The sequence below is a fragment of the Hordeum vulgare genome, chromosome 3H (assembly GCF_904849725.1).
Source record: "Hordeum vulgare subsp. vulgare chromosome 3H, MorexV3_pseudomolecules_assembly, whole genome shotgun sequence".
In the NCBI taxonomy this organism is placed as follows: Eukaryota; Viridiplantae; Streptophyta; class Magnoliopsida; order Poales; family Poaceae; genus Hordeum; species Hordeum vulgare.
In genome coordinates this window covers 18,419,362-18,442,149 of record NC_058520.1, presented here as the reverse complement: position 1 = coordinate 18,442,149, position 22,788 = coordinate 18,419,362, and the positions used below count along the sequence as shown (strand labels likewise).

The 22,788-nt window shown below is 41.7% G+C and overlaps 1 protein-coding gene across 2 annotated transcripts; it reads left to right on the top strand.

The window, feature by feature from the left end:
- The first annotated feature begins 1,930 nt into the window (after positions 1-1,930).
- LOC123442606 (putative ATPase N2B) lies at positions 1,931-8,974 on the top strand. 2 transcript variants are annotated; one of them, XM_045118696.1, is made up of 14 exons: positions 1,936-2,138; positions 2,333-2,472; positions 2,587-2,720; positions 3,169-3,314; positions 3,537-3,616; positions 3,794-4,051; positions 4,746-4,856; positions 5,441-5,563; positions 6,463-6,584; positions 6,659-6,728; positions 6,961-7,053; positions 7,242-7,369; positions 7,944-8,085; positions 8,687-8,974. In XM_045118696.1, the coding sequence occupies exons 1-14, from the start codon at positions 1,997-1,999 to the stop codon at positions 8,822-8,824; spliced, it is 1,827 nt and encodes a 608-aa protein (XP_044974631.1). In that variant the 5' UTR covers positions 1,936-1,996; the 3' UTR covers positions 8,825-8,974. The 2 variants fall into 2 exon arrangements, 1 of the variants encoding a protein (XP_044974631.1); XR_006630493.1 differs by lacking the exons at positions 7,944-8,085; positions 8,687-8,974 and having other exon boundaries at positions 1,931-2,138; positions 6,659-6,697; positions 7,242-7,335.
- Positions 8,975-22,788: the final 13,814 nt, after the last annotated feature.

Sequence of the window (22,788 nt, the reverse complement as noted above, 5' to 3'; positions counted from 1 at the left end):
TTTTGGGCGATCATGCATTTTATGGATTATGAGTTTTATCAGTTTTATATGAGGTGAATCCTAGAAATACCACATAGGTGGCAACTGTATTAATTGTAACCATGTGGTAGGCACCTAGTGTCCTGCAAGGGCACATGGTTAGTTGTGGCTGACTTTATAAGTAGAAGTAGCGAACACAAGGGTAGCTAAGGGAATGATTGTTGTCCATTATGAAGGTTTTTGGTATATGTCTGTGATTTTCTCCATACGGTTTCGGATGTAGTAATAGCCTTCTTCTTAAGAGACCTTATGATTTATCAAATCCAGGAATTGATTAAGCTCGAAAAGGAAATTTCTCCCAAGTCATTGTTATTACGAATTGCTTATGTTCCCCAAGCAATAAATATCACAGAGGTTATAAAATTAATAGAAATAGGACACATCAAATGATTACGAATGTGTTTGTATAGTTCCAAAAGATGTTTTTTATATTTTACAAATTATTTCAACATGTATTTGAAAAATATGTTCAAAACATATTTTTATAAAAAAATTAAACAGGTACTCCTTCCATAAAAAAGTATAAGAGCGTTGTGATCTAAACGCTCTTATATTTCTCTACGAAGGGGGTATTTGGAAAAATTTAAATGGGTATAAAAATATTTGCAATATATATGAGAAATGTAGAAACATGTGGGGCTGCTATATGCCTCGGCCGACGAAAAGATCCGCCTTCTCGCTATCCGTCGGATTTGATACGATCGATCAACCAAATTTCTTTCTCTATTTTGCAATAAATGTGTTTTTACGGAAACATTTGCAACACAACTTTTTTTGTGGTTTTTTTTGTAACACAGATTGTATTGCTGGATTTTTTTGGCAACATAAGTCGTATTGCGGGGGTTTTTTTTTTTGCAACATCGATCGTGTTGCATAATTTTTTTGTCATCCTTAGTCCGAGCCGCTATGAAATCTAGTCCCTGTTCATTTTGCAACAACGGGCTAGTTGCAAAATCATTTTCTGAAACAATGAACCAATTGCAGCGCTGACACTGAAAGATTAACGTCGAACCGTTGATTAAGAGTCATCCAACGGACACAAAGATGACGAACGCTCACATTGCGTCGGCCCGGTAATTATTTCCCATGAAAAGAAACTAGACATGTATTGAAAAACTCAAACCCAATGAAAACCGACAAAAGAAACAAAAAAGGAAAGCGAAGAAACCAAATAAACGGAAGAAAGCAAAGCAAGAAGCAGAACATGGCATGGCGCGTATCATCACAATGTGCCTGACTTTTTCGGAAACCCTATTTAGCGCTACAGGCGCCGGTTGCAGGCAAAATTTGCTAACTGGCGCCTGCAGCGCTCCGCAATGGGCCGGCCCATGTAGAGGTCCTTCATGAACCTTTTTTAGCCCGTGAACTTTTTTTTGAAACCGGTGAACTTTTCTGAAAATCAATGATTTTATTTGGAAATTCGTGAGCATTTTCGAAAATCAACGAAAGTAACTTAAAATGCATGAACTTTTAAAAAATCAGTGAACTGTTTTAAAAAACTGATGAACTTTTTTTCAAAATCGATGATTTTTTTTCGAATTCTGCGAACATTTTGAAAATCCATGACCATATTTTTCAGAAATCGGTGAACTTCTTTTCGTAATGATTGAACTTTCTTTGCGGATCTGAGCTTTCTGAAATTATGTGAACTTTTTTCGAATTTTTAATGAGCAACGCAATGTTTACATGGGCCGGCCCATGAGGAGGAGCGCTGAAGGCGCCGGATAGGAAAACGGGCCCGGCCCGCACGGGCTTCCTCGCGGCTCGGTGGTAGGTAGCCCAGGCCCAACCCAACCCAACCCAGCCCAGCCCAGCCCAGCGAAAAGCGGTCGAGCCCACGGCGTGCGGTGGGAAGAGCGGCCGCGTCACCTCCTCCGCTCCCGACATGGGCGCGGTGGGGAGTTAAACCACCCACCACCTCGCCGTCCGCCTCGCCCTCCCACTTCCTCCACCGGCGATGCTGCTCCGGCTACGCGTCGGCGTCTCCCGCCGATCCGCGGCCCTCCTCGCCGCCGCCCCCCGCTGCGATCCTCCCTCTCTCCCCGCACTCCCCCTCCCCCGGCGCCTCCATGACGCCGCCGATCACCGCCCGAAACCAGGTACCGGCGCGATCTCCCCCTCATCATCGTGTAACTCAAAGTCACCTGAGCCAATCTTTACGTGCTTGTACGTTCTGCAACCTCATGGCAAGCTGATGCCCGTAGTATTTTTGAAATTTCATGACAGTTTACCCTTGGTAATTTCTCTTGATAGTTAATTTCTCATGATGCTCTGTTTTGCTCTGCACCTGAAGGGGGCCCTCTTACGCTCTACAGGGACCTAGTGAGCCAAGGGAAGCTCCGGCACGACGTGTACCAGGAAAATGTTGCCTCCGACTTAGACAGCTTGCTCGGGAGGCTCGAGCGGTACGAGATGGAGATGGAGGACTACCATGTAAGTTGTCTGTGTTCGCCGGGTCCGAGTAGTACGTAGTAGTAGGTGCATTTTGTGTTTATTCAGGGAGGTTGTTTCGTGGCGTCTGAGTGAGTGCCTTTGCGTGAAGTGCAGACAAAGCTGTCTATGTGGGACAGTTCCAGGGAGAAAGAACGGCGGAGGCTTCTCGTCGAAGAAGCCGAGGATAAGCAGCACGATGGGGTGTGGATAGATGAGAAAAGGGGGTTTCTCGATAAGTTGATGTCACGGTAATATTTATGATCCTGCCTGGGTTCATTTGCTGTATAACCATCAAACTCCTGATGTCAAGAGTTTTGTGTTTTAACTTCAGTGGCGTTGTTCATATATGACTATATATATCCTCTCCCAAACGATATGAATTTTGCCTGCTGATAACTGTTTAGTAAGATTCTCATGCAAATAGATGAAGTTCTAATCCTTTATTTACAAAGTTCGTTCTTCGCTACCATCTCCATCAAGAACATTTGGATAACTTAGTTGAAGGTAAAAGAATATCAGAAAATTAGGTGGAAATTTTTGCATACTCTGTAGAAATTTTTCTTGTTTAGATATTAGAAATCTCTTTTTCCAAGAAGAGTGTAGCTAAGCGCATCAGCGATCTATAAGTGTGTTTAACTGTTGTGTTGCGCCGCATTGAAAGTTGCTGTTTGACTTGTCTTTTGCCGATTAAACCAGGAAAAGAAGAGCTAATATAGAGCCTGGAGTTGGAAGATGGGTTTCATATTTGAACAGAGAGAGGAAACTAGATAATTTGGTTGGCCAGAAACCAGTTGCACCTGTTGCTCCAAAAGGATTATACCTTTACGGGAATGTTGGAAGTGGTAAGCTAATTAAGTAATAGATTCAGCTGGCCTGCAAGCATTGAGTTGGTGGTTTGTAGTCAGGCTGTCTCCCATATAGTATATGTTAATGTCTTAACAGCATCTACATACAGTAGTAACTAAACACTGTTTATGATGATATTTTATCTACCGATATGATGATAATATTATATAGCTATCTGCAATTGTTATGCTAACTTTAGAGAGCAACTTGTAACACAGGGAAGACAATGTTGATGGACATGTTTTATGGGGCCACAGAAGGTGTCATCAAACACAGGAGGAGGTTTCACTTTCATGAGGTAAATTGTGTATTAGAAGTTTAGAACCCATGTACGTGTGGCTTGGCAAGATGACAAAATAGAGTGTATGTGTGGCTTGGCAAGAGTTCTTGTTAATTAACTTGTTGACTATCATATTTCAGTCAGGATCCTGTTGTCTAGCATTTGAATAAAATTGGATTACGCCATTTCATGCAGGCTATGCTTGAAATACACGACCATATGCATGATGTGTGGAAGAGACGTGATGATGGCAAGTCTATGGAATCAAGTGCTTTCAGTTGGATATCAGGCCTCCCTTTCGATGCAAAAATTAAGGAATGGCTGATCGGGGAGGAAAAGTACAAACAAGATAAACATCAAAAACATATTCTGTTAGCTGTCGCTGACAAGTTCCTTGTCGATAGACAAGCAAATAAATGTGGTGCAAGCATTCTATGCTTTGATGAGATACAGGTACCTGTAATTAACACTTCTATGGTGTGCATTTCCAACTTATTGGAAGAAACTGCCGTTTCTATATCACACTTGACATCATGCTTATCAGATTACTGCCGTAGTTTATCAATCCATTGCGATTAGATCAAGTATTGTTTTGTAGGAAATTGTTCTGAAATTTATTTTCCCTATTCAGCTCATGCCTTCAATAGTTCTTACCGTATACAGTACATATGCATATGCTGCATAACATGCATGCTATGTAAAAAAAACAAGTGACAGTTGATATGGCTGATAGTAAATTAGATTGAACACTGGTACGCACATGACATTAGCATAATCCTAACTTAACTTCTGAATGAGGTTTCATGAGGGTAATACAACTGATAGACAATGTCAACCTTGTGCCTTACTGTGAGATATGCACTTAAAAATTTATCTTATAAACACCCCCTGCTACTTCACTCTGTCTAGCATGGTATGCTTGCTGTTACTAAGAAGTACTCCCTCCGTCTCAAAATTCTTGTCTTATGTTTGTCCAGAAATGGATGTATCTAAATACTAAACGTGACTAGATACATTCATATCTAGACAAATCTAAGACAAAAAATTTGGGACGGAGGGAGTATTTAACTGTCACTGTAAAAGTGTAAATACAATAAACTCTGCAGCCTATAGTTTTGAAATGTACTAAGAAGCTGCATCTGTGCAGACTATTGATGTATTCGCTATTGTTGCCCTATCTGGTATTCTGAGCAGACTATTAAGCACTGGGACTGTGCTTGTTGCTACCAGCAATAAAGCACCGGAAGATCTGAATCAGGTACACCCTTTTGTCATTATTGCTATGTTTCTTTCCTTTTTGAATATATATAGTAAACGCTTACATTTCACCTAAAGATGATCGAAGTGAAAGGCATAACCACATTCTGACCTGCTGGGAATATTCATTTGAACTACACTACCTAGAACTTTGTTCCCACAAACAGGAACGACTTCTCACAATTTTAACATATTTGAAAGAAGCTAAAGTGGTAAAACACCAGGTTGCTATCATGTTATGGATGAATGACAGTGGAGAATGTGTAGGGGAGCTAAACTAGAGCTTATTGCTCTTTTTTATAATCCTAGATACAGAAAATTCATTGAAAAACGATAACCTGGCTAATGGCTGTGGACTACTTATTTGCACCTGGGTTTCTTGTAATTTAACTATTCAGAAGCACATCAGCTATCTACAAGAAATGACAAGACACTTTCTGAAGTTTAGTTTTTTACCTTCTGAATTTTTGATATGGCATAAGAATGACAGCATGCATTGGTACCTGAATGGACAATAGGTACCTTTGAGTTAAAATTACTCTGTACTTGTTTTGACCTTTTCACTCTTCTTCGTTGGTTTTGTAGGATGGGATGCAACGAGAAATCTTCCTTGAGTTATTATCTAAGCTAGACGAGACCTGCAATAAGATTCTTGTTGGAACTGAAACGGATTATCGCCGCCTTATTCCTACGGATGGCTCAACTCAGGTTGACTTGTAATGACTTAGGGAATTTGTGACACTTGGTCTTAGGACCGCATAAAACAGCTGCGTTACATTACATGTTCTGGAGATAAACATGGTGCTTACTAGATGATATTAGTGATAGCAGGTTGAAAATAAGTACCCCCTCGGTCGGAAATAGATAAAAATGAATTTGGAAAATTTTGATAAAAATGCATTCTCTTGACAACAAATAGATAAAAATGAATGTATCTAGAACTAGAATACATCTAGATACATCCATTCTCATGACAAGTATTTCCGGACGGAGGGAGTAGCCTATGATATTGTGATCCACTGTGTACAGATGCTTAAACTGTCTAGAAATCAATTACTGGACTGACAAGTTCAGGTGATTAAATCACATTATTTGAAGATCTTAATTTAATTTGTAAAATCTTCCAGTCGGCATTCTCTTGAAATCTTCTGCCTTGTTCCACTGTAGTTAAATAGACTTAATCTCATTGTTGAAGTTTGATAGGTGTTTGTCGTGTAGTTATTCAGGGTAGTGCATAAACAAGAAAACATCAACTGCCTTTACTACCTTGAGGTTAATAAATTAACAGGGCCTGCACAAATGTATTCGTCTTTGGTGACACTCGCTAAAGTTTTAGTTATCAATTTGGTTGTTAGGACAGAGATTCAAGCATCTACTTGTACATGTCAAATCAAATATACCTTTAAGTTACATTTTTTTATCCCTATGATAACTCTAATATGAAACCAGTAAGGTGTATCCTTTTGTGAATAGACCACATGTTTACTCTCGTTTTGCTTGAAAATTTGATATTTATTCTGCCTGTATTTAGTTCCTTATTCTTGGATGTCATATGCGTTATCTGGTATTTTTTTCATGTAACAACTAGTTTGCATGTTTGTATGCAGATTCACTATTATTGGCCGACCAATCCTGACACAAGGAGTATGTTTGAGGCTATGTGGCATGACATAACTAACCAGGCAGGCGGAAACATAACTGCAGTTACTATTCCTGTAATGTTTGGAAGGTGTGTCCTAAAAATCATCTCTATACCAATATACATAGGCCTGAACTGTATTAACTTTAATATTACATGAACAGGTCTATTGAGATTCCTCAAAGTTGTAGCGGTGTAGCAAGGTTTGACTTCGAGTATTTATGTGGACGCCCAGTAATATCCCACTCTTTGAATTTACATTTCTCAATAATCAAAATGTTATTCATGATCATGGCACTGTTGGCTTGAAGGAACTATGTATGGAGTAGTATCTTTCTTCCTTTTAACTGTATGAATTTGGAACTGAATTCTAATGCTGTGCATGGAGAGATGTTTTGAATGAACCCAATAAGACTTGCTTTGGTTATATTATTTATCTACTTGTATTCCTTATTCCAATGGTTAGGTCGGAGCTGCAGATTATATAGCAATAGCCAGGAACTACCATACAATTTTCATATCAGACCTTCCAGCTATGAGTATGAAGATCCGTGACAAGGTACTCCTTCATCTTTTGCTTTCCGTTATCCTCTGGCTTTATCAAGTACTCCGTCCCATAATATAAGAGCGTTGTTCACACTAGTGTAGTATGAAAAACGCTCTTGTATTATGGAACGGAGGGAGTACTTAATAATTCTTTGATGCCAAATGAAGTGTTATGTTTTTTTAATATGATTCCTCATTTAGGCAAGAAGATTCATCACCCTTATTGATGAGATGTACAATCATCACTGCCGCCTTATATGTTTAGCTACCTTACCCATTGATAATCTGTTTCAAGGAACTGAGGAAGGGCCTCTTTTTGATTTAGAGAGGTAACATTTACATTTATACTCGTGACCCTCTTAACTCATTGGTAAACTGCAGAGCGCTTACCTGATCATGTGAAGTATTGATGATTTTTAGAGAAGATCTACATTTATACTTGGATAGTTGGATGCATGATCCTGTAACCACATTAGTGAACTGCAGTTAAATTTTTCTCGTCCTGTGAAATTGTAATCGTGCATATTTCAATGTGACATGTGCAGGTTGTACTTTTATATTCAGTGGTAATATGATAGCTACCATTTAGGTCTTCTGAAATCTTCATCTTTGCAGGATCAAACTTTTGAATGTGGTACTTAATAATCTTGGGCATTGCTACTTGCGGCATCATCTTGTATGGAACAATAGAAATAACAGCAATCCTGTATTCTGAATCAAAATTTAGTCAGGGGCTACTGATTTCTAAAACAAAACAAAAATTCTTGAATAAAAATATCTTGGCTTGGCGTGCTTTGTTTTAAATTATGTTTTTATCCATCTGTAATATTTTTTAATGCAAAGCATTTGAATCTAAAGATCGAGAACAGGAATTTATTATTAACATGAGAGGTTATTATGCAGTTTCCAGTTTGAAACTGAAGCGGAAGGGTCAAAGTTAAGGAGGGATGTTTCCGCAGAAGGCAATGTTGGTGTAGGACCCTCTACTAAAGGTCTAGTGTCAATGCTGTCTGGTCAAGAAGAGATGTTTGCGTTCCGAAGGGCGGTAAGTAACTAATATAGAGTATATGAGCTCGAGCTCATATACTCCCGGATGAACAGTAAAATAAAAAAAATTGTTAAAAAGGTCGAAAAAATCTGAAATTTTGGGGCATGAAACATTGATGTTTTTTCTACATGCGTGCAAAATTTCATGGTGAAATCACATTTGTGGAGGGGTGGGCAAAAAAACAAAATCAATGCTCAAAATTAGTGTTTTTTGAAGCATTTTGGAGCATCAATTTTGTTTTTTTTTGTCTACACCTCTAGGAATGTGATTCTGTTATGAATTTTTGCATGCATGTAGGAAAAACATCAATGTTTCTTACCACAAAATTTTAGAATTTTTTGAAATGTTTTATTATTTTTTCGGATTTTACTGTTCATCCGAGAGCATATGAGCTCGAGCTCAGAATAGCACTTCCCCTCTTGTACCTACATACTATTTGTTGCTCGCGTGAGATAATTCATTTTGCTAAATTCTGGATTTTAGTTTCTTATAATTTAAACTTCCACCACATATGATTATTTCGAATCACCGACGTTACTGTGTGGGCCTGTATGATGTATGTTGATTTCAACTGTCCACCCCCATTGTTGTTCCACAGATATCTCGGCTCATAGAAATGCAGACCCCGTTGTATCTCGAGCGTGTCCAGCATGTCCATTCTTCTGGGCTTCAACAACAGCAGGGCGCCCCTGTTCTCACAAAACAGAGCACTGTCTCTCAGTCTGCTCCCTTGTAGACTTGGTAGTACCATTCTATTCGTTCCTGTAAAAATAATCTCGGAAACGTCGGGGAATGAGGTTGGAGAAGCCAAGCTCGACATTGTCGGAAACTGTATCGAGTATATGTATGTAACACAAGTGATATCAGCAAGACACCCCGTTGCATCTGCGCAAATTTGCCTTGCTTCCCAGTTATATACGATGCTTCTGTAGGGGACATGATTATTGTTGTCCTCGTTGTTGTTGTTTCGTGTGCTTTAACATATAACCTAAACGAACATTACTCTTCAGACTGAAAGAAAAAATTCAGATCAAAATCTAAACATGCCCAGTGTATATCGAGATCCAGTCCTGCCCATCCTAGAAGCATCAAAATCTAAGCTTGTGTTGCTTCTCAAGAATGATGCCGTTTTCCTATCTGATGCATGCTGTTGTTGCTCCTGTACTATCCAATGTGTACACTGTTGTGCTCCATGACTTCACAACCAATTAACACATTCAGTTGGAATGTATGTGGACAAACTGCCCGGCCAGGAGGGCAACCGTCAGTGCTACGATTGCTGATTCTTCCTGCCAAATTGTGTGTTTACAAGAGACGAAGCTTGATTGTGTCGATAAATATGTGGCGGCTTTTCTTGGTGTTAATCGGTAGAAAAGTTTTGCGCATAGCCCTGCGACGGGTATTAGGGGGCGGGATCCTAATTTTGTGGGATGACAACGTCGTCAAGGTCTCCGACATCTTTTCCTCGAGCTTCTGTCTAAGGTTTGCATTCGTGCAACAGATGTGTGCTTCAAGTTAACAGTTGTATATGGCCCCACTGACTATGGCTGCAAAGACTCGTTCTTCGCCGAGCTGGTCTCCCACAAACCTTTGACGAGTATCGCTTGGTTGGCCCTTGGGGATTTTAATCAAATTTATCGGGCACAGGACAAGAACAAGAGAAATGTAAATGGACTCTTTTTTCTGCAATGTGGAGTGGGATACGACCCTCAACACTCATTTGTTACATGCTCTATCATCTTCCCTCTCCGACCATTGCCCCCTCCCGCTTGCTGATGACAAAGGACCCGACCAAGGTCTTTCAAGTTCGAAAATTCCAGGCTATCTTTGCCTAGATTTATCGATGTGGTCCATAAGGCATGGGATGAACGCATAAGCCATACGGAGCCTTTCCAAATCCTGCATCATAGGCTCAAGAAAACAGCGATCCGGCTAGTGGAGTGGAGCAAGCGTTTTTTCTCCAAAACGAAGATTCAACTCCATGCGGTCCTCCTCGTGATCCTCCAGTTGGATATGGCACAGGAGGAAAGGGCCCTCTCCCCCGAGGAGCAGGAACTACGTGCTAGGCTCAAGAGGAGAGTGGTTAGTTTGGCGGTCCTTGAGTGGGCTAGGAAGAGCCAATGTGCTAGATTGGCAAATCTAAGGGAGGGTGATGCCAACACCAAATCCTTCCATCGTCGCATCAATGCCCGTAGATGAAAAAACGACATTCACCATTTAAAGCACGGTAATGGATGGGTAACCGAGCACAAGGAAAAGGAGAAGATCATCCATGATCACTTCTCCGAAGTCATGGGACGGGGAACCACGAGCAATAAGGACTTCAGGTGGGAGGATCTGGGCATCGAGTCCCATGCCTTGCATGACCTCGACAATACCATCACCGAAGAGGGCATAAAAGACATGCCTGGAGATAAGGCGTGGGGGTCGGATGGTTCCACCGGGATCTTCTTCAAAAAGTGTTGGGGAATCGTCAAGCAGTCCATCATGGATGTCATCCAACGCTTTGATTCCTTGCACACCTCCCATCTGTAGTGGCTAAATTCTGCCAACGTTGTGTTGTTGCTAAAGAAGGATGGCGCAGAAGGCATCTCTGATTACAGGCCTATCAGCCTCATCCACGCCATCGCTAAAATCACCGCCAAGATTCCCTTTTATGACGTGCGCCCCACATGAATGGCCTTGTTTCCAACGCCCAGAGTGCATCCATCAAAGGGAGAAGCATCCATGACAACTTCATGTATGTTCGGTACTTCGCTCGACGCCTACAAAAAAACAAAACACCCACACTCCTCTTCAAACTTGATACCAAAAAGGCGTTCTACTCAGTCAGGTGGGGATACATTCTCGAGCTTCTCCAACGTCTGGGCGCCCCCCCCCCAAGTTTCGAGCCTGGATTGTTGCGCTTCTACCCACTTCTCCATTTACCCTTTTTATGCACCATTCAAAGCCACGTCATCAATTTTCAACCCTTTGTGACTTCATTTTCTATTTTTCATGCATTTAATGTTTTTTGAGCTAAATGACCCTGAAATTAAAAAACACTACAAATGAACTCTGCAAAGGTTGAAATTTGACATGGTATCATCATTTCACCCATATAGCATGTGCTAAAAAGTTGAGAGGGTTACAACAAAAATTGGATGTACTTCGTGTACAAACTGGACAACCTCTTTCGAAGTATGAGGGTTTTGGACGAAAACTCATCTCTTACAAAGGCATTTCATTTTTTAAGCTTGTTTCAACTCCAGACTTTTTGTGCGTTTGATATGCACCATTCAAAACCACTTCATCATTTTTCAACCCTTTCTGACTTCATTTGCTATTTTTCGTGCATTTAATGATTTTTTTGAGCTAAATGACCCTGAAATTGAAAAGCACTACAAATGAACTCTGAAAAGGTTGAACTTTGGCATGGTATCATCATTTCGCCCACATAGCATGTGTTAAATAGTTGAGAGGGTTAAGGCAAAAACTGGGTGCACTTCGTGTACAAATTGGACAATCTCTTCCGAACCTCGAGCGACTTATCTCGAATACTAAAAGGACATGAATAATTGAAAAATCATAACTTAATAAATAATTATTCTACAATCATGTTTCAAATGCCAAAATGCCCTAGCTAAGATTCCCTCCGGTTTGTCCCTTGCTTATTGCACCGTAACCATGAATAATCTTCATCATTTAAGAGGATGCTTGGGTTAGTCTTCAGTGTGAAGGCAATAATTTCATGAAATTTTTCATATTCTACTGACATGTCTGTCTTGTCCTCCACTCCCACGATGTTTCTTTTCCCTGAAAGAACTATGTGGTACTTTGGCTCATCGTGTGATGTATTCACTTTCTTATCTTTTCTTTTTCTTGGTTTGGTAAACATGTCCTTTACATAGAAAACCTACGCCACATTATTGGCTAGGACTAATAGTTCGTCTGTGTACCCAAGATTGTCGAGATCCACTATTGTCATTCCGTACCGCGGGTCTACCTGTACCCGCCTCCTGTCAGATTGACCCATTTGCACCGAAACAAAGGGACCTTAAAATCATCACGCCCATAGTCAAGTTCCCATATCTCCTCTATGTAACCTTGATGTGTCATCTGCCCTATTGATGTTTGCTTGATCAAAGCGTACACCACTGTTTTGGTTGGTGCTCTTTTTATCTTGGGAGGTTGTGTAAAATGTATTCCCTCGTACCCTTGGAAAGTCAATATAGTCGAAGATGGTATCGTGGCCAACAAGTACAGGTCATCTCCAATAATGTTGTTACTCCTGAGATGTGTTTGCAGCCAACCGCTGAAAGTCCTCATGTATTCACATGTAATCTAGCCGTCAGACTGCTCCGGGTGTTTGGAGCGTAGAATATTCTTGTGTTCATTGGTATACGGGGCCACCAAGGTAGAATTTTGTAGAACTATGTGTTGGGGAACGTCGCATGGGAAACAAAATTTTCCTACGCGCACGAAGACCTATCATGGTGATGTCCATCTACGAGAGGGGATTCCCGATCTACGTACCCTTGTAGATCGCACAGCAAAAGCGTTAAGAAACGCGGTTGATGTAGTGAAACGTTCTCACGTCCCTCGATCCGCCCCGCGAATCGTCCCACGAACCGTCCCGCGATCCGTCCCACGATCTAGTGCCGAACGGACGGCACCTCCGCGTTCAGCACACGTACATATCGACGATGATCTCGGCCTTCTTGATCCAGCAATAGAGACGGAGAGGTAGATGAGTTCTCCGGCAGCGTGACGGCGCTTCGGAGGTTGGTGGTGATCTAATCTCAGCAGGGCTCCGCCCGAGCTCTGCAGAAACGCGATCTAGAGGAAAAACCGTGGAGGTATGTGGTCGGGCTGCCGTGGCAAAGTTGTCTCAAATCAGCCCTAATAGCTCCATATATATAGGAGGAGGGAGGGGAGGCTTGCCTTGAGGCTCAAGGAGCCCCAAGGGCTGCACACCAAGGGGAGGAGGAGTCCTCCAATCCTAGTCCAACTAGGATTGGAAGGTGGAGTCCTTCTCTTCCTTCCCACCTCCTTTTTTTTCTTTTCTCTTTGATTTTCTATCTATGGCGCATAGGGCCTTCTTGGGTTGTCCCACCAGCCCACCAAGGGCTGGTGTGCCACCCCCAAGGCCTATGGGCTTCCCCGGGGTGGGCTGCCCCCCCCCGGTGAACTCCGAAAACCTTCCGGTAATCAAATGAGGTCATCCTATATATCAATCTTCGTTTCCGGACCATTCTGGAAACCCTCGTGACGTCTGTGATCTCATCCGGGACTCCGAACAACATTCGGTAACCAACCATATAACTCAAATACGCATAAAACAACGTCGAACCTTAAGTGTGCAGACCCTGCAGGTTCGAGAACTATGTAGACATGAACCGAGTGACTCCTCGGTCAATATCCAATAGCGGGACCTGGATGCCCATATTGGATCATACATATTCTACGAAGATCTTATCGTTTGAACCTTAGTGCGAAGGATTCATATAATCCCGTATGTCATTCCCTTTGTCCTTCGGTATGTTACTTGCCCGAGATTCGATTGTCAGTATCCGCGTACCTATTTCAATCTCGTTTACCGGCAAGTCTCTTTACTCGTTCTGTAATACAAGATCCCGCAACTTACACTAAGTCACATTGCTTGCAAGGCTTGTGTGTGATGTTGTATTACCGAGTGGGCCCCGAGATACCTGTCCGTCACACGGAGTGACAAATCCCAGTCTCGATCCATACTAACTCAACGAACACCTTCGGAGATACCTGTAGAGCATCTCTATAGTCACCCAGTTATGTTGCGACGTTTGATACACACAAATCATTCCTCCGGTGTCAGTGAGTTATATGATTTGATGGTCATAGGAACAAATACTTGACACGCAGAAAACAGTAGCAACAAAAATGACACGATCAACATGCTACGTCTATTAGTTTGGGTCTAGTCCATCATATGATTCCCCTAATGATGTGATCCCATTATCAAGTGACAACACTTGCCTATGGTCAGGAAACCTTGACCATCTTTGATCAACGAGCTAGTCAACTAGAGGCTTACTAGGGACAGTGCTTTGTCTATGTATCCACACATGCACTGTGTTTCCAATCAATACAATTATAGCATGGATAATAAACGATTATAATGAACAAAGAAATATAATAATAACTAATTTATTATTGCCTCTAGGGCATATTTCCAACAGTCTCCCACTTGCATAGAGTCAATAATCTAGTTCACATCACCATGTGATTCCAACGAATCCAACACCCATATAGTTATGGGGTCTGATCACGTCTTGCTCGTGAGAGAGGTTTTAGTCAACGGTTCTGAAAACTTTCAGATCCATGAGTTCTTTACAAATCTTTATGTCATCTTATAGATGCTGCTACTATGTGCTATTCGGAAATGCTCCAAATATCTACTCTACTATACGAATCCGTTTCACTACTCATAGCTATTCGGATTAGTGTCAAAGCTTGCATCAACGTAACCCTTTACGACGAACTCTTTAACCACCTCCATGATCGAGAAAATTTCCTTAGTCCATCAGTTACTGAGGATAAATTTTGACCGCTGCTAGTGATTCAATCATGGATCACTCTGTGTACCTCTCAGCAGACTTTGAGTCAAGGCACACATCAGGTGCGGTACCCAGCATGGCATACTTCAGATTCTACATCCAAGGCATAGAAGACGACCTTCGTCTATTCTCTTTATCCTGCCGGGGTCGGGTTTTGAGTCTTACTCAAATTCACACCTTACAACGCAACCAAGAACTCCTTCTTTTCTGATCTATTTTGAACTCCTTCAAAAACTTGTCAAGGCATGCATCTTGTTGAAACTTCTATTAAGCGCTTTCGATCTATCTCCATAGATCTTTGATGCTCAACGTTCAAGTAGCGCAATCCAGGTATTCCTTTGAAAAACTCATTTTAAAAAACCTTGTATGCTTTACAGAAATTCTACATTACTTCTGATCCACAATATGTCAACCACATATACTTATCAGAAATTCTATAGTGCTCCCATCACTTCTTTGGAAATACAAGTTTCTCATAAACCTTGTACAAACCCAAAATTGTTGATCATCTCATCAAAGTGTATATTCCCACTCCGAGATGCTTGCACCACTCCATTGAAGGATCGCTGGAGCTTGCATACTTGCTAGTATCTTTAGGATCGACAAAACCTCCTGGTTGTATCACATACAATGTTTGCTCAAGGAAACCGTCGAGGAAACACTGTTTTGACATCCTATGTGCAATATTTCATAAATAATGCAGCAACTACTAACATAATTCTAACAGACTTTTAGCATCGCTACGAGTGAGAAAGTTTCATCATAGTCAACTGTTTGATCTTGTCGGAAACATCTTTGCGACAAGTCGAGCTTTTCTTAATAGCGACTTATCACCATCATCGTCTGTCTTCCTTTTAAAGATCCATCTTTACTCAATAGTCATATGACCATCAAGTAGTTCTTCCAAAGTCTACACTTTGTTTTCATACATGGATCCTCTCTCGGATTTCATGGCCTCCAGCCATTTGCCGGAATCCGGGCCCACCATTGCTTTCTCCATAACTCGTAGGTTCACTGTTGCTCAACAAAATGACCTCCAAGATAGGGTTACCGTACCACTCTGCAGTAGTACGCGACCTTGTCAACCTACGAGGTTTGTAGTAACTTGATCCGATGCTCGATGATCACCATCATCAGCTTTCACTTCAACTGGTGTAGGCGCCACAGGAACAACTTCCTGCGCCCTGCTACACACTGGTTGAAGTGATGGTTCAATAACCTCATCAAGTTCTACCACCCTCCCACTCAATTCTTTCGAGAGAAACCTTTCCTCGAGAAAGGATCCGTTTCTAGAAACAAACACTTTGCTTTTGAATCTGAGATAGGAGATGTACCCAACTGTTTTGGATATCCTATGAAGATGCATTTATCCGCTTTGGGTTCGAGCTTATCAGACTGAAACTTTTTCACATAAGTGTCAAAGCCCCAAACTTTCAAGAAATGACAGTTTAGATTTCTCTAAACCTTAGTCTATACTGTGTCATCTCAACGGAAATACGCGGTGCCCTATTTAAAGTGAATGCGGTTGTCTCTAATGCATAACCCATAAACGATAGTGGTAATTCGATAAGAGACATCATAGCATTCACCATACCAAATAGTGTGTGGCTATGACGTTCAGACACATCATCACACTATGATGTTCCAGGTGGCATGAACTGCAAAACAATTTCCACATTGTCTTAACTGCATACCAAAACTCATAACTCAGATATTCATTTCTATGATCATATCGTAGACAGTGTATCCTCTTGTTACGACGAACTTCACTCCAAAACAGAATTGAACTTTTCAATATTTCAGACTTGTGATTCATTAAGTAAATACTCTTGTATCTACTCAAATCATCATTGAAGTAAGAACATAATGATATCCACTGCGTACCTCAGCACCCATTGGACTGCATACATCAAAATGTATCACTTCCAACAAGTTACTATCTTGTTTCATCTCAATGAAAACAAGGCCTTGCTCATGTGGTATGATCTGCATGTCACTTGTGATTCAAAATCAAGTGAGTATAAAGATCCATCAGCATGGAGCCTCTTCATGCAATTTATACCAACATGACTCAAGCGGCAGTGCCACAAGTAAGTGGTACTATCATCATTACCTCGTATCTTTTGGCACCAATATCATGAACATGTGTAACACTACGATCGAGATTCAATAAACCATTGAAGGTGATTATTCAAGCAAATAGAGTAACCATTGTTCTCTTTAAATGAATAATCGCATTGCAATAAACACGATCCAATCATGTTCATGCTTAACGCAAGCACCAAATAACAATTATTTAGGTTTAACACCAATCCCGATGGTAGAGGGAGCGTGCGACGTTTGATCATATCAACCTTGGAAACACTTCCAACACGTATCGTCACCTCGCCTTTAGCTAGTCTCCGTTTATGCCGTAGCTTCCATTTCGTGTTATTAATCACTTAGCAACCGAACCGGTATCCAATACCCTCGTGCTACTAGGAGTACTAGTAAAGTACACATCAACATCATGTATATCAAATATACTTCTTTCGACTTTTGCCAGCCTTCTTTATCTACCAAGTATCTAGAGTTGCTCCGCCTCAGTGACCGTTCCCCTCACAACAGAAGCACTTAGTCCCGGGCTTGGGTTTAATCTGGGGTCTCTTCATTAGTGCAGTAACTGCTTTGTCGTTTCACGAAGTATCCCTTCTAGCCCTTGCCTTTCTCGAAACTTAGTGGTTTTACTAACCATCAACTATTGATGCTCCTTCTTGATTTCTACTTTCGCAGTGTCAAACATCGTGAATCGCTCAAGGATCATTGTATCTATCCTTGATATGTTATAGTTCATCACGAAGCTCTCACAACTTGGTGGCAGTGACTTTGGAGAACCATCACTATCTTATCTGGAAGATCAACTCCCACTTGATTCAAGCGATTGTCATACTCAGATAATCTGAGCACACGCTCAACGATTGAGCTTTTCTCCTTTACTTCATGGACAAAGAATCTTGTCGGGGGTCTCATACCTCTTAAACAAGGGCACAAGCATGAAATCACAATTTCATCTCTTTAGAACATCTCTTATGTTCCGTAAAGTTTCAAAACGTCTTCGGCGCCTTGCTTCTAAGCCATTAAGTATTTTGTACTGAACTATCGTGTAGTCATCAGAAATGTGTATGTCGGATGTTCACAACATCTACAGATGACGCTCGAGGTGCAGCACACCGAGTGGTGCATTAAGGACATAAGCCTTCTGCGCAGCAACGAGGACAATCCTCGGTTTTACAGACTCAGTCTGCAAAGTTTGCTACTATCAACTTTCAACTAAATTTTCTCTAGGAACATATAAAAACAGTAGAGCTATAGCGCAAGCTACATCGTAATTCGCAAAGACCATTAGACTATGTTCATGACAATTAGTTCAATTAATCATATTACTTAAGAACTCCCACTCAAAAAATACATCTCTCTAGTCATTTGAGTGGTACATGATCCAAATCCACTATCTCAAGTCCGGTCATCACGTGAGTCGAGAATAGTTTCAGTGGTAAGCATCTCTATGCTAATCATATCAACTATACGATTCATGCTCGACCTTTCGGTCTCATGTGTTCTGAGGCCATGTCTGCACATGCTAGGCTCGTCAAGTTTAACCAAAGTGTTCCGCGTGTGCAACTGTTTTGCACCCGTTGTATGTGAACGTTGAGTCTATCACACCCGATCATCACGTGGTGTCTCGAAACGACGAACTGTCGCAACGGTGCATAGTCGGGGAGAACACAACTTGAGCTTGAAATTTTAGTGAGAGATCACCTCATAATTCTACCGTCGTTCTAAGCATAATAAGGTGCATAAAGGATTAACATCACATGTAATTCATAAGTGACATGATATGGCCATCATCATGTGCTTCTTGATCTCCATCACCAAAGCACCGGCACGATCTTCTTGTCACCGGCGCCACACCATGATCTCCATCATCATGATTTCCATCAACGTGTCGCCATCGGGGTTGTCGTGCTACTCATGCTATTACTACCAAAGCTACGTCCTAACAATATAGTAAACGCATCTGCAAGCACAAACGTTAGTTTAAAGTCAACCCTATGGCTCCTGCCGGTTGTCGTACCATCGACGTGCAAGTCGATATTAACTATTACAACATGATCATCTCATACATCCAATATATCACATCACATAGTTGGCCATATCACATCACAAGCATACACTGCAAAAACAAGTTAGACGTCCTCTAATTGTTGTTGCATGTTTTACGTGGTGACCATGGGTATCTAGTAGGATCGCATCTTACTTACGCAAACACCACAACGGATATATATGAATTGCTATTTAACCTCATCCAAGGACCTCCTCGGTCAAATCCGATTCAACTAAAGTTGGAGAAATCGACACTCGTCGGTCATCTTTGAGCAACGGAGTTACTCGTAGCGATGAAACCAGTCTCTCGTAAGCGTACGAGTAATGTCGGTCCGAGCCGCTTCGATCCAACAATACCGCGGAATCAAGAAAAGACTAAGGAGGGCAGCAAAACTCACATCACCGCCCACAAAAACTTTTGTGTTCTACTCGAGAAGACATCTACGCATGAACCTAGCTCATGATGCCACTGTTGGGGAACGTCGCATGGGAAACAAAATTTTCCTACGCGCACGAAGACTTATCATGGTGATGTCCATCTACGAGAGGTGATTTCCGATCTATGTACCCTTGTAGATCGCACAACAGAAGCGTTAAGAAACGCGGTTGATGTAGTGGAACGTCCTCACGTCCCTCGATCCGCCCCGCGAACCGTCCCACGAACCGTCCCGCGATCCGTCCCACGATCTAGTACCGAACGGACGGCACCTCCGCGTTCAGCACACGTACAGCTTGACGATGATCTCGGCTTTCTTGATCCAGCAAGAGAGACGGAGAGGTAGATGAGTTCTCCGGCAGCGTGACGGCGCTCCGGAGGTTGGTGGTGATCTAATCTCAGCAGGGCTCCGCCCGAGCTCCGCAGAAACGCGATCTAGAGGAAAAACCGTGGAGGTATGTGGTCGGGCTGCCGTGGCAAAGTTGTCTCAAATCAGCCCTAATAGCTCCATATATATAGGAGGAGGGAGGGGAGGCTTTCCTTGAGGCTCAAGGAGCCCCAAGGGCTGCGCACTAAGGGGAGGAGGAGTCCTCCTCCAATCCTAGTCCAACAAGGATTGGAAGGTGGAGTCCTTCTCTTCCTTCCCACCTCCTTTTTTTCTTTTCTCTTTGATTTTCTATCTATGGCGCATAGGGCCTTCTTGGGCTGTCCCACCAGCCCACCAAGGGCTGGTGCACCACCCCCAAGGCCTATGGGCTTCCCCGGGGTGGGCTGCCCCCCCCCCCCCCCCGTGAACATCCGTAACCCATTCGTCATTCCCGGTACATTCCCGGTAACTCCGAAAACCTTCCGGTAATCAAATGAGGTCATCCTATATATCAATCTTCGTTTTCGGACCATTCCGGAAACCCTCGTGACATCTGTGATCTCATTCGGGACTCCGAACAACATTCGGTAACCAACCATATAACTCAAATACGCATAAAACAACGTCGAACCTTAAGTGTGCAGACCCTGCGGGTTCGAGAACTATGTAGACATGACCCGAGTGACTCCTCGGTCAATATCCAATAGCGGGACCTGGATGCCCATATTGGATCCTACATATTCTATGAAGGTCTTATCGTTTGAACCTCAGTGCCAAGGATTCATATAATCCTGTATGTCATTCCCTTTGTCCTTCGGTATGTTACTTGCCCGAGATTCCATCGTCAGTATCCGCATACCTATTTCAATCTCGTTTACCGGCAAGTCTCTTTACTCGTTCCGTAATACAAGATCCCGCAACTTACACTAAGTCACATTGCTTGCAAGGCTTGTGTCTGATGTTGTATTACCGAGTGGGCCCCGAGATACCTGTCCGTCACACGGAGTGACAAATCCCAGTCTTGATCCATACTAACTCAACGAACACCTTCGGAGATACCTGTAGAGCAACTTTATAGTCACCCAGTTACATTGCGACGTTTGATACACACAAAGCATTCCTCCGGTGTCAGTGAGTTATATGATCTCATGGTCATAGGAACAAATACTTGACACGCAGAAAACAGTAGCAACAAAAATGACACGATCAACATGCTACGCCTATTAGTTTGGGTCTAGTCCATCACATGATTCCCCTAATGATGTGATCCCGTTATCAAGTGACAACACTTGCCTATGGTCAGGAAACCTTGACCATCTTTGATCAACGAGCTAGTCAACTAGAGGCTTACTAGGGACAATGTTTTGTCTATGTATCCACACATGCACTGTGTTTCCAATCAATACAATTATAGCATGGATAATAAACGATTATCATGAACAAAGAAATATAATAATAACTAATTTATTATTGCCTCTAGGGCATATTTCCAACACTATGTAGTGTGCTTGCACCCAGGAATGTCCGTCCATACATATTATTGAGTTCGGTCCTACCATGTCTTTTCCATTCAGTCTCCCCTCATGTCGCGATTGAGGAACACCAATCGGTTTAATGTCAGGAATAAAATCAACACAAAACTCAATGACCTCCTCTATTTCATGGACCTTGGAGATGCTTCCTTCTGGCCTAGCACGGTTACAAACATATTTCTATAAGAACTCTCAAAGGGGAACATATTGTGTAAAAATATAGGACCCATAATGACAATCTCATCAACTAGGTGAACTAGGACGTGTGTCATGATATTGAAGAAGGATGGTGGGAACACCAACTCGAAACCGAGAAGACATTGGACCAAATCATTCTGTAACTTGGTGGGATTTCTGGATCGATTAACTTGAGGAATGCACATAGCTTCACAATGGCTAATTGAACATTTTCTGGTAGAAGCCCCCTCAATGCAACCGGAAGGAGTTGCGTCATAATCACATGACAGTCATGAGACTTTAGGTTCTTGAATTTTTTTTCTCTATCATATTTATTATTCCCTTTATATTCGATGAGAAGCCAGACGGGACCTTGATACTGAGAAGACATTCAAAAAAGATTTCCTTCTCTGCTTTGCTAAGAACGTACACTACAAGGAATATGCTAATACACGACGCTATTTTTTCGTCGCTACATCATCACGGTTTTTAATTTATGACGATCTCACGACGAAAAACCAAGCGGCAAAAACGGAGCGTCACAAATGAACAGCAGCGACGTTTTGATCAAAACCGTCGTAACTTTTACGACGATTCCTGGATTGTCGTAACCTTTACGACGATCCTAAATCGTCGTTGGCAATCAAACTCAGTCCTACGTGGCAAAATTATGACGAAATCAAAACGTCATGGTTGAAATCAGCCCAACCCATTTCAATTGATCACATGGGCTGTTTTTATTTTTTTGGGTTTTTTCTTATTGGGCTTCTTTTGGGGCCTTAGCCTATTTACAACCATTTTAGTATTTTTTTTAATTTTGGTTTGTGGCCTTTTACTTTCTATTGATTTTATTTTTTGGCCATTTTATTTTTGTACTGGTCCCACATGTCATGTTGATCTCAAAATTAGTCCCACACGTCAGAAATTTCACATTTTATCAAATAAATATCGTAACTTGGTCCCCTTGTCAAGTTGCCATTTCATAGGTATTCAAATCACATTCAGAATCAATATTTCAAACAGGCTAGGGAGCAAATAAAATTCGTCCAAACCAACATTAAATTTGTCTATTACAATCTTTACACTACACCACAACCCAGATATACCTACTACTGCCAACTATTACAATACATATACCTCTTTGTTGATACGCTTCGTAGCTTCACACTTGGCTTTGTACTTCTCCTGTGCAAAAAATAAGAATAAGATGTGAACTAACACTTTAGGTATTTAAATAACAGCATTTACAAAAAAAGTGTGAACTAACACTACAGGTTGTCATATACAAAAATAGTAGGTTGTTCAAGTGCAGACGAGGTCGACTTCAAAAGCTAAAATTGCATCGACTACTGTCTGCAATAGTTAAAATATACAAGAAATTTGTTCATATACAAGAAAAGTAGGTTGTCTGCTTCCAGTGGCACCAAGTATAAACTAAAAAAACATGTTCGGACCCTAACGACCAGCTAA

Excerpts from the sequence above, each read along its gene's own strand:
- LOC123442606 (XM_045118696.1), top strand. The coding sequence starts at position 1,997 with ATGCTGCTCCGGCTACGCGTCGGCGTCTCCCGCCGATCCGCGGCCCTC. Across the intron at positions 4,857-5,440 it reads CACCGGAAGATCTGAATCAG|GATGGGATGCAACGAGAAAT; the intron begins GTACACCCTTTT and ends TTGGTTTTGTAG. Across the intron at positions 8,086-8,686 it reads TGTTTGCGTTCCGAAGGGCG|ATATCTCGGCTCATAGAAAT; the intron begins GTAAGTAACTAA and ends GTTGTTCCACAG.